This window comes from Pleurodeles waltl, chromosome 1_2 (genome assembly GCF_031143425.1).
Source record: "Pleurodeles waltl isolate 20211129_DDA chromosome 1_2, aPleWal1.hap1.20221129, whole genome shotgun sequence".
Classification (NCBI taxonomy): domain Eukaryota; kingdom Metazoa; phylum Chordata; class Amphibia; order Caudata; family Salamandridae; genus Pleurodeles; species Pleurodeles waltl.
The window spans coordinates 1,282,254,607-1,282,266,810 of NC_090437.1; the positions used below are offsets into that span (position 1 = coordinate 1,282,254,607).

General features: G+C 46.8%; 1 protein-coding gene across 2 annotated transcripts in view; it reads right to left on the bottom strand.

Annotated features, from left to right (window-relative positions):
- Nucleotides 1-12,204, bottom strand: part of SLC4A11 (solute carrier family 4 member 11) — a 759,568-nt gene that overhangs the window by 92,981 nt on the left and 654,383 nt on the right. For both annotated transcript variants that reach the window (XM_069204998.1, XM_069204991.1), the window contains exon 17: nt 7,521-7,694. In XM_069204998.1, coding sequence (XP_069061099.1) covers nt 7,521-7,694 — 174 coding nt within the window. The remainder of the gene's footprint in view (nt 1-7,520; nt 7,695-12,204) is intronic.

Here is a 12,204-nt window from a genome sequence, read left to right on the forward strand (position 1 = left end):
GGTGCAGGGCTGTGTCCAAAGACGCAGGTACTTACCTGCAGGCAGACTGGAACCGGAGCACCCCTGTTCTTCATAGGCGCCTACGTGTTTTGGGCACCTCTTTGACCTCTGCACCTGACCAGCCCTGAGCTGCTGGTGTGGTAACTTTGGGGTTGCCTTGAACCCCCAACGGTGGTCTGCCTATACCCAGGAACTTAGACTTGTAAGTGCCTTACTTACCTGAAAAACTAACCAATACTTACCTCTCCCAGGAACTGCCATTTTTACTAAAACTGTGTATGCTATTGCTCTAAATCAAAGTTCCTAACTTACCTGTGTGGAGTACCTTGCATTTTACGTATTTACTTCAAATCTTAAACTTGTGGTTCTAAATATAAAGAAAATATATTTTCTATATATATTTCTATATATTTTCTATATAAGTAAACTATTGGCCTGATTGTGTGTTCCTCATTTATTGCCTGTGTGTGTACAACAAATGCTTAACACTACTCTCTGATAAGCCTACTGCTTGATCACACTACCACAAAATAGAGCATTAGAATTGTCTAATATTGCCATTCTTCTAAGGGGAACCCTTGGACTCTGTGGACACTATCTCTTACTTTGAGATAGTATATATAGAGCCAACTTCCTACAGTGCTTGCCTGTGATTTTAGGAGTGTCCTGGGCCATTATTCCAGGCTCCAGGGCTCCATCCCTACTTTGCTCTTTAATCTGCTTTGAGAGTAAAGGGAGGAAATGTTTGGGGATGCCAACACGGCTGCATGGGCAAGGAACTCTACCTCAGCCCAATATGAGGTCTCTAGGTCATTCCTTAAGAGGCATTCAACAGGTAGGTTAGGTGAGACTACCACCTGTTAAGGGCCAGTAACTCTACCCAAGCTAAAGTGTACTACAGCTAAGGGGAGGTACAGAGTGGAGTTATTCACATCAGGGACTTGGTATTGGTGACCAGGTAGATATTGTGCAGGTGACACTAACTTTTCAGTAACTATGGTGATACAAGCACCAGTGCCCCTGCCTCAATACCGTTTACCTGAATGTGCTGCATGTACTTACCTACATTAAGGAGACAAGCAGCTAGGGTGGCAAGGCCAGTGCCACCCTGGGAGACAGGAATTGTTTTGGGGGGCTCTACACCTACCCTAGATTCCACTATGGTGCCAAATGTGAACCCAACTACATTTGTGGGCTGAATGCCAGTAGCCCCACCACTATTACTACCCCTACTAGGGGCACTAGGAGTGGAAGTGGATGTAGTAGTGGTGGAAGGCTCAGGGCCTTTACCAGGACATGAGCTGTCCCCTGGCTATAAACTGTTTCTGCACACATAGCACCAAGACTTTTTACTCTGAAGAGAAGAGATTTTAGACCCACCCACCGAGGAGTTTTGTGGGCCTGATGAGGAGTCTTTACTTTTGTCTTTGTTCCCACCCTTGTCACAAGACTTACCTGTTTCAGTTTTTAGGGTCTAGAGCAAAGCACCCCGACCCTGGTGTAATAGCTCTGTGGGCTTGTAACCATGCCCATGTCAAGCCCATCAGTTTGGTTGGTTCGTGGATTTGTCTTTTAATATTAGCTTGATTTAATTAGTGAAAGGCATGCACACATCATACCTTTTCCAGTGTTTAGCCCACCTCGAGTGCACCAGTAAACTACTGAAAACATACGAGGCTCTGTGTTTTCAGTATGGTTTCTGCACTATTGTTTCTCTTTATTTCGCAGGTAGCATGATCTCGCTGGGCAGTGGTAGAGCACTTTGCATGACATCGACCCCGTTACATGGATAATTGCACTTTTGCCAGTAACATGGATATTTGCACTTTTGCCACTACGTTTCACTGCGAGCTAACTTGTTTCCTTTTGTGTGTTTGCTTTGCGCTCCTGATGCAGTCGGCTCGCTTATGTGAAACTGTTTACCTTTTCAGTTTATGTGGCAAGAAAAGTCTGGTTAGGAGTTTACAAATCTAATAGCTTAAACACAAGTAAACACCAGACCACTTGCATTGCAAATACTTGTCTTAGCTTTGTCACCCCCGTATGAGCATTTCTGCTCACTCTTGTTCTGACCCATTTGTCTGCCTTCTTTCCCAATTCTTGGGGCGAGGTCAGATCTGAGTCTACCAAGTACTGGTGGAACATATCAGACAGTTGTTGAGAATATGCTCTCTCAGAATTAGATTATACAAGCCCTCAAAGTCACTGACTTTGCTACCATGTAACCAGCCTTCCAAAGCTTTTAACAGAGCAGTCCACAAAATCAATCCAATCTTTTCTTGGTCTCTCTGAATTTGATCCTATCCTGTTCACTAGTGAGAATGAATCCTTCTAGCAGAGCAAATTTCAACACTGTAGTTATCAACATCCTCCTCTCTGACAGTAAGCAGTCTATCCCCTCCCCTTGTCAGAGAAGGTGACCCAACAAATTGCAGTCCACACCCTCTGGGGGACCTTCTGAATTTTACAGGTCCTCTCCAGAGAAACAAACCATTTCTGGATGTCATCCCCCCAACTTGTATTTTGGGGGGGGGAGGGGGGGGGGGGGGGGTGCGACAACCTTGCTAAGGTTTCTAGAATCAAAAGTATTCTCTGACCCTAGGATCCCTGAAACCAAAGTTACTGCTGCCACCATGGGTGCAAACCCAAATACCTGCCTCTCTCTACTGTAAAAACCTCCCTATCTATGGCTAGCTGTTGCTGCTGCAGCCTCAGCCTGGCCTCCTCCAGTCTCGGGTCCCTGAGCTCCCTTTCTAAGGAGTCTTTTCCTGGAGTTGAGCAGTGTGTCCCCTCCGATACAGAGGTGACATGAGTGGCAGGATGAGGATCTGTCGCTGGGCTTAGTAACCCTCTGAACTAGTCCCCTGAAAACAAATGGGGGGGTGGGGGGGGTCTACTAACATGGCCAACTTTGATAGTGCTCTCAGCTACCCTATGGGGTTTACTAGAGACCCTGTGGTCCTCTGAGGGATCCTCCTGACCCACCTCAGTATTAAGAACCTCTCTAACACTGTGGGTGGGGGGAGGGGAGGGATTGGGGGGGGGGTGGTTAGACTCTATTCCTCCGCCTCCTCCTGGCTCCTGGTAATCTTGGAGCAGCAGGCCAAGAAGCAGAGTCTTATTAGGATTCCTCCCTGTCTTCAGGCTCCTACTCTTGCACACTTCCCTAAGTTCCCGGGAGGTGAGATCCTCATAGTGAGAACCCATGTTCTGAGATGTGCTAGGTACTGAAGACATGTTTGTGTTGGAGTGGTAAGGTGTGCCTAACCTCCCAACTTCTAGTCTCTTTCTAGAGAAGTTTGGAGCAGGGGCTATGCCAGACCCGTCTCTTACCCAAACTTTAATAGACTATACCTGCTACTAGGTATAGGTGTAAACCTAACTAGTAAAAGGTCTTTCCTGCCGAAAGCACCAAGTGACAGAGTGGTAAGGCACTTGCAAGTGCTTAGCCTACCACTGCACCACTAACGTAGGAAGCTGGCCTGGTGTGTGGTGGGTACCTATGGTACTTACTCCAGGTCCAGGTATCCCCTCTCAGTGAAGTGTAGGTAGTGTGTCTAGAAGCCAGGCTCTCTAGAGTCAAGGCTCATCTAGGAGACATGCAAAGCTCATGCAATACCACTAGGGTCTCACAGTACTTACACACAAGAAAGAAAACACTTGGCTGTACAAAAATATAGGTACTTTATTTTTGGAACACACTATCAGAAAATACTAGAGAGGGAACCCTCCAATAACAGGTAAGTAAATTTAATGTGTGGGCATATATATATATATATACACATACACACACACACATATGCATACACACACACCAACAGTAAGAGGCATAAAAAGATCAGAAAGCAGTGTAAAATAGCAATAGTAGCCCTAGGGGGAGCCAAAACCATGTACTAAAAGTGGACTACGACCACAGGGCCCCCTCCTAGGTAAGTAAATCGTGTAGAGGGGAGCTGGGAATACTAGGAAACCACACAGGTAAGTAATGCAGTACCCTCCAGCGACCAGGAATAAAACACTGGATTTCCTCAAAACCACTCCAAAGGATGAAGAGAGAATGAAGACACCCAGCACAGCGTGCAAGAAACCAGCAGTGGATTACCGAAGATGAAGACCTGTGGAGAGAGGGGACTAAGTCCAGAAGTGTCGGAGTCCAGGAGAAATAGGCGATACTACCCACCCAGAGTTGGTCAATGAAGGAAGGCAGGTCAGCACTGCAGCCCGGAAGCTGTAGAAGAGTTCCTGATGCAGGCAAAAGGTGTCCCACGCAGAAAGCTGGATTGCAGATGGGTGTCTGTGAAGGATTTCCACCAACAAACCTTGGCAAGGGCAAATTCACGGTTGGAGGAAACGAGGGGCTGCCGGAGACCAGCGAGGTATAAGAGGAGTCTATCCAGGAGAGGGAGTCACAGAGGACCCTCTGCGTCGCAGAAGGCCCACAGGAGCAGAGGCAGCACCCACAGGACAGGGACACAGAAGTCACTGAAGCAGCCCACGCAGCACCACAGAAGTTGCTCCCACGTTGCCAGAGGACCACACAGAGGCCCAGGAGTTGCAGGAGCAAGTGCTGGAGCTACACATTGCCTGAAATTCACCTTCGAGGTGAAGCAAACAAGCCTTGGCAGCTGCAAACGATGAGGTGCATGTGGGTATTGTCTTGTGTGGAGTGGAAAGGACTTACTACCACCTAGTTGCGACAGCACCCATGATGCAGGACCCGTGCAACTCAAGATGAAGGGAGATCCAACCAGCCGGTCTTTGTTGCAGCCAGGTACCTGTGGATGCAGAGGAGTGATGCCTTCACCCCAAGGGAGATTCCTCCTTCTTGCGCAGGCTGAAGAGCTGCAGTCTTCCGAGGCTGTACGGCTGGGGTACCTGTGAATGCAGGGGAGTGATGCCTTCACCCCAAGGGAGATTCCTTCTTGCACAGGCTAAAGAGTTGGAGAATGTTGCAAAGCTGGAAGGAATTCTGGATACAATGTTGCATAAAAGTCTTCCTTGTGGATCTGCAGCTTATAGGTTCCTGGAGGGTCCAGTTGCTGTTCCAGAGGCCAGAAGTCGAAGCAGGGGTTGCAGAGGAGTCCTGCTGAAATCTTGCAAGCCAAATCTGGCGACCCACCCCAGAGGAAGACCTTATATAGCCCAAAGAGGGAGCTTGGTCACCAACCCAGATAACTACCTATCAGAGGGTGCCTCTGTCGTTTCCTGCCTTGCCACTTAGCTGCTCGCAGAATTCCCTGCCAATCTTGGAATCAAGATGGCAGAACCCAGGGACCCTCTGGAGGAGCTCTGGGCACCACCCCTGGGGTGGTGATGGACAGGGGAGAGGCCACTCCCCTTTCCATTGTCCAGTTTCGCGGCAGAGCAGGGACTGGGGGTAGCTGAACCGGTGCCGACTGGTTTATGCACAGAGGGCACCAAATGTGCTCTTCAAAGCAAACCAGTGGCTTGGGAGGCTACCAGCTTTGAGGTTTTCCACACAGCCCACGCTGCTGCCACCCCTCAGACAGGTTTCTGCCCTCTTGCTGCTTGACCAGCTCCAGCCTAGGAATGCAGAACAAAGGATTTCCTTTGGGAGTGGGGGGGTAACACTCTCTCTTTCTCTGGAAATCTGTGTTACACGGCTTGGTAGGGGTAGCCTCCCCAAGCCACTGGTATGCTTTGAAGGGCACATTTGGTTCCCTCCTTGTATTAACAGGTCTGCACGGGTTCAGGTAACTCCAGTGCCTACTCTGGCGTGAAACTGGACAATGAAAAGGGGAGTAACTACTCCCCTGCCCATCACCACCCCAGGGATGGTGCCCAGAGCTCCTCCTGGTGGCCACTTGATTCTGCCATTTTAAATCCAAGGCGGGCAGATGCCTCTGGGAGCATCTGACTGGCCAGGTCAGGCAGGTGACGTCACAGCCCCCTCACGCTAGGTGGTCACCCTGCTAGGTGACCAATCCCCCTTCCAGGGCTATTTAGATTCTCCCTCTTGGGTGGGTCCCCGGATTCGATGTGCAAGACTCCAGCAGGAATCCTCTACAATGTTTACTTTGACTTCTGGCCACTGGAACTGCAAAGGGACTCCACAGGAACCTACAATCTGCAGCTACAGCGATGACTCTGCTCTGCAACATTGTTTCTCCGGCTCCTTTCAGCGACTGCAACATTTCCCTGGCTGTGCATCCTCCGAGGGTGGAAAGTCTTCAGTCTGCACCAAGAAGCAAAAAGTCACTCCCTGCATCTCAAGGCATTAACTGCAACGACGACCGGCTGCGTGGATCACCTCTCTTCCTGAGCTGTGTGGATCCTGTATATCAGATGGTCTGGAGTAGTCCCCTTGGTACTCGCGCCAGCTGTCCAAACTTTGGAGAAGGTAAGTCCTTACCTCTCCCCACAGGACAGTACTGCTCTCTTGCAGCTATCAAGGCTTGTTGGGATCTCCTCCAATGGATTTTCAGGCTCCTAGTAGCTCTAGCCCCCAGCACTCTTCCTTCCGAAGCACAGTCCTCTGCGTGCTTCTCCAGCGATGTGGGACTCTTTTCCAAGTGTGCTGCATGGGCCTCACATTGACTTCTGTGCTTGCTGCCTGTGGGTCATCTGTGAGGACTGCCTCCTCTTCTTCAGACTCTCTTGGTTGCTGAGGGTCACCCGGGACTCCCTTCCGTGGGTTGAGTTCCCCTGGACCTTGCTGGTCCCCAGCAGCTCCACATTTCTTCATTCGCAACATTTGCCTTTGCCAAGGCTTGTTGGTGGTTTTTCCACATCTCGGACCGACTGCAATTCTTCATCCAGTGTGGGACGTCGACTGCACCACTCAGGAACTCTTCAGCTGCTCCAGGGCTACATTGCTGACAGACTTCGACTTAACGTCTACCAGATGCTGCATCCACAGATGGGTGGGCAGTGGTTCCTGCCAACACCGGGCACTCCTACGTGAACTGGACTTGGTCCCCTTCTTCAACTGGAAACAGGAAACAAATGTTGTACAACTTAAAAAAAAAAAAAAAAAAAAAAAAAGTCTTTGCGGGGCTAGGTTAGGTCTAGTGGAGCCTCAGTTTGATTAACATTTCTTATGTCATCTGAATATCTGGATTTACTATAGGTGTACCATAATCAACGAGTTGGAAGGTGAAAATTGTCTGTTCACTACCACATTCCTCTTAGAAAGTCATACAGTACAACCATGTTATTTATGAACTGCACATAAAGTTACCCTCCTGTCTTGGCCGTGCTAATTTTGTACAAATACATTTATTGTGCTTCATGACAATTGGTTTTTACAAACAACAAATGTTTGCCATACATCCTAGCACCTTAAGGTCATAGTATCACGATAATTACTACTGTTTTTTGTTTCTAGTTTACAGGTCCATTATGAGCTAAATAGCTAAGCAGCTTTAATACAGTTGCTGGACCAACCAAGCTAGGGCGAAGACGTTCAAAATGAAACATCTGGAATGGTAACTGACAAGATGATGTGCTCAAAACTATTTTCAAATTGTGAAATTCTTTCACAGAGTTGATATACTTACGTCTCGTAGATGTGACCATTTTCTACCCGTTCTTCTACATTAGCTAGTGCACGGACATGCATTGGAGAATGAGGAAATGCAGCATGAATCCAAGGTAACCCAAAGACTGACATCCCAGTGTTAATCAATGCAACAAGAAGAAGATCCCAGTGATAAGCCGTTCCTTTCACAAGCCTAAAACAAAATACTGCTTAAAATCTTATCGATAAGAATGCAAACAGGACCATAATGCCCACAAGCGTACCAGAGCATGATAATTCACAAACCACCAACACATGAAGAAAAAAAACACAAATGTTTTTGCAAACAATCGATTCTTGAGCATATTAGAAAGCAATGCTTTCAGCAGAAAACGAACACTCACTAAGAAGCACATTCTTATAATAAATCTGGCCTAGCACCGATTGGAGACAGCTGTAGCTCTATCTTAAACTTCAGATGAAACTGATTAATTACCAATGATTCCAAATGAACTTTTCAATTACAGATACATAATAAAGAGAAAGCTACTTAACTTTGGTAATGGCCTTTCTGGTGGATACTCCATCTGTAGAGTCCTCACCTTTGATTGCCCCAGGTGCCAGCCTGGATGTGAAATATCTGACATAGCTTTCTTGCCCTGGTAGAGGCCACTCAATGCTGGAAAAGCTGCAGTGAAGTCACTGGAGCCATGTGCTCTGACTCCAGTTCTCATCTGTTTTTCAGGCTGCAGATCCCTTACCTATGCACAGATTTACAATCTGTACCCTCCAGGTAGTGGGTCTGAATTAAGAGTTACATAAGGAAATCCTGAATGACTGAGTGGGTGATTTGGCCTTCCCTCATCAGCCTTGCCCTTCTTTTTGAACGTGTACCATGTAGAGAGCTGGAAGTCAGGGATGAACTGTGTTATGCAGTCAATTTAGTAACTAACTGAATGGCTGTGGCCCTGTCTAAGCAGATGCTCCTCTTCTATGATCAGATATGAGGAGGGTAAAAGGTGGGCAAGTTGAATGACTCGCCAGGTGGAATGGGGACATCAACCTAGGGAGGAAGAAAATTAGTTACTTACCTGTAACTGTGGTTCTCCAGTATTGGTATCTTTCATAGATTCACATGCTTGAATCATTCCCCGTCGTCGAAGTGGGAGTCCCACGGTACATAGAAAGCAGTAAATAGAGAAAAAAAGTTTTTTTTTTTTTTTTTTTACTGAAATGCATAGGAAAAAACACATTAAATTATAGAACTATCAGCCTCTTTATAAAGAGCCCAAACTTCAACCAATCAGGTGTGACCACCTCCTTAGAACCCTCAGCACAGAGGCTCAGTCTGTCAGATTTCTCCGCACTAGAGTACCCAGGAAAAAATCCCAGAAGGTGAGCCTCTCTGGGGAGGAGGGTGGGTCGCATGTGAATCTATGAAAGATACCAATACTGGAGAACCACAGTTACAGGTAAGTAACTCATTTTCTTCTCCAGTATTGGGGTATCTTTCATAGATTCACATGCTTGAATCAGAATAGCCAGCAGTAAGAACAAATTATTACTTTTTTGTAGTACCAATAGAATGCATAAACATAATGCATGTTGTCTGAATGTATATAAGCAATTAACATCTGTAAAATTAAGTGCTAACCATATTAAGTACATATAGAGTTCATCTATTATATATATATATATATATATATATATATATATATATATATATATATATATATATACATACATATATATATACATACACCTCTACCTAATAAAAAACATATGTATCCATAACTGCACATATGCAAGCATATACGTTAAATTATACCTTAAACAATACACAGAGGACGGAGGGTAAAGATTATAGGCTCACCTCGTGAACAAATTGCGCAAAACTGCTTGTCCTACCGCAGCATCCACCTTGTCAGAAGCTTCTAGGCAGTAATGCTGGGTGAAAGTATGAGCACGTGTCCATGTCGCCGCCCTGCAGATCTGGTCCAGAGGGATTCCAGCGAACAGAGCTGTGGAAGTGGATACCGCTCTAGTGGAATGCGCCCGGACATTGGATGATAATGGCTTCCCCGCTAACTGGTGCGTCAACTGAATGGCAGAAGAGATCCAGCGCGCTATAGTTTGTTTAGTAACTGCGTTACCGTGATTGATCTTTCCATAGCTGATAAATAATTGTTCAGATTTACGGAAACCACTTGTTCTTTCTATATAGAACTTTAAACAGCGTTTAATGTCTAACGAATGCAGAGCTCGTTCCGCTGCCGTTTGAGGATTTGGAAAAAATATTCGTAAAACTACTGGTTCGTTTAAGTGAAAAGATGATGGAACTTTAGGAATAAAACTTGGATTTGTTCTCAAAATTACCACCTCTGGCTTGAATTGAAGGAAAGGTGGAGAAATTGTAAAGGCCTGAATATCGCTGACTCTCCTTGCCGATGTCAAGGCTAAAAGAAGGGCCGTTTTAAAAGAAACAAACTTTAGATCCACTCTATGAATAGGCTCGAACGGATGTTTCATTAATTGGGCGAGAACAATGTTCAAATGCCATTGTGGTGCAGGACGATGAATTGGTGGAAACTTTCTGAACAAACCTTTAAGAAACTGTTTTATTATTCTGGAGGACCATAGTGAAGGTGACTGAGACGTTCGTCGGTAACGTGATATGGCAGCCAAATGCACCTTAATCGATGAATGCGAAAGACCGGATTTAGCCAAATGCAATAAATATGGCAACATTTGTTCAGGAGATGATGTTAGAGGATGGATGCTGGAAGCTGCGCACCACAAACAAAACCTCTTCCACTTGAATTTGTATGTGCGATTGGTAGACTGAGCTCGGGCGCAGGCAAGCACCTCTCTGCAATCCGGAGGGATATTTAATCCATCGAATTCATAGAATTCAGGAGCCAGGCTGATAAACGAAGAGATGTCGGGTTGGGATGACGAACCTGACCCTGGCTCATTGTCAACAGATCCGGTATTGCCTTCAGCCGAATGTGAGGTTGTTCCGATAGCAATAGAAGTTCTGTGAACCAGAACTGGCGTGGCCACCTGGGAGCGATTAGAAGAATCCTGCATTGTTCCCTCTTCATCTTTAGCAGAAGTCTCGGGATGAGAGGAAGCGGGGGAAAAGCGTATGCATAAATCCCTGACCATCTGATCAAAAACGCATTCCCCTTCGAACCCCTCTGCGGACGCCAGCTTGCGAAGTGTCGGCATTTCTTGTTGTCCTTGGTCGCGAACAGATCTAGAGTGGGTTTGCCCCAAAGACGAAAGAGACGGTCGAGAACCGATTGATTGAGTTCCCACTCATGGCAGCTGGTTCGATTCCTGCTCAAGGCGTCTGCCCAGGTGTTGGGTGATCCCTGGGAGATGTTCTGCTCGGATGGAGATTCAATGCTGAATCCCCCAATGCCACAGCTTCTGCGCCTCCAGAGATAATGCCCGAGATCTTGTCCCTCTCTGCTTGTTGATGTAATGCATAACCATGGTGTTGTCCGTCCTTATCAAAACTGACGAGTCTCTGATGTTCGTGAGGAAGGACTTGAGTGCCAAAGCCACCGCTCTTAACTCTAATACATTTATGTGGAGAGTTGATTCCTGAGTGGACCATTTTCCCCTCACGGAAAGATCCTGTAAATGAGCACCCCATCCCTCCAGGGATGCGTCTGTTGTTACTATGTGCATGGTGCTGTCCTTCGGAAATGACAGTCCGTCTGAGACGAGGGGAGTTTCCCTCCACCACCTGAAAGCCTGTTTCGCTGCAGGGGTGATTTGTACTAGCTCGTCGAAAGAGACTTCTGTCTGTTTCCATTGGTTGTCTAGTTGTTGCTGAAGAGTCCTCATGTGCAGACGACAGTTCCTTATCAACGGAATGCAAGACGATAGTATCCCTAGAAAAGACTTGTAAGTCCGCACTGAAACGGACCTTTTTCTGCTGAGCCGTGTTGCTAAGTTTCGAAGTTTCTGTCTTCTGTCCTGCGAAGCAAAGGCTTTCGCTTGTAAAGTGTCTAAGATGGCTCCTAGAAACGTGATGTTCTGAGTGGGCTCTATGTGAGACTTGGGGTAATTGACTGTCAAACCCAAAGCTCCGAAAAGGGAGAGACATCTTTCCGTGTCCGTGGCAGCCTTCGACGCTGTACGTGCCTTTATTAGCCAGTCGTCTAGGTATGGGAACACCTGTACCCCTAATCGCCTGAGGTGGGCTGCCACTGGCGCCAAAACCTTGGTGAACTCTCTTGGAGCCGACTTGAGGCCAAACGGAAGCACTCTGAACTGGTAGTGAATGCCTGCGACCCTGAACCGCAAGTATTTCCGATGATTGGGGTGAATTGGAATGTGGAAATATGCGTCCTGAAGATCTAACGAGGTCATAAAGTCCCCTCGGTTGAGCAGGCTCAGAACGTCTTGAAGAGAGATCATGCGAAAAGATTGCTTCTTGAGGTATCTGTTGAGCGAACGAAGATCGAGAATAGGCCTCCAGTCTCCGTTCTTCTTCCTGATAAGGAAAAAACGGGAGTAAAAACCTGTTCCCCTCTGGTTTCTTGGCACAATCTCTATTGCTCCCTTGCTCATTAAGATAGCAATCTGTTCCATAAGCTCGTTGAGATGGGCTGGCGGGGGGCCTCTTGGTGGTACCTGAGGAGGAGGTTGTTTGAATTCTAGTGTATGCCCCCGATTGATAATATCCAAAACCCATCTGTCTGTTGTTA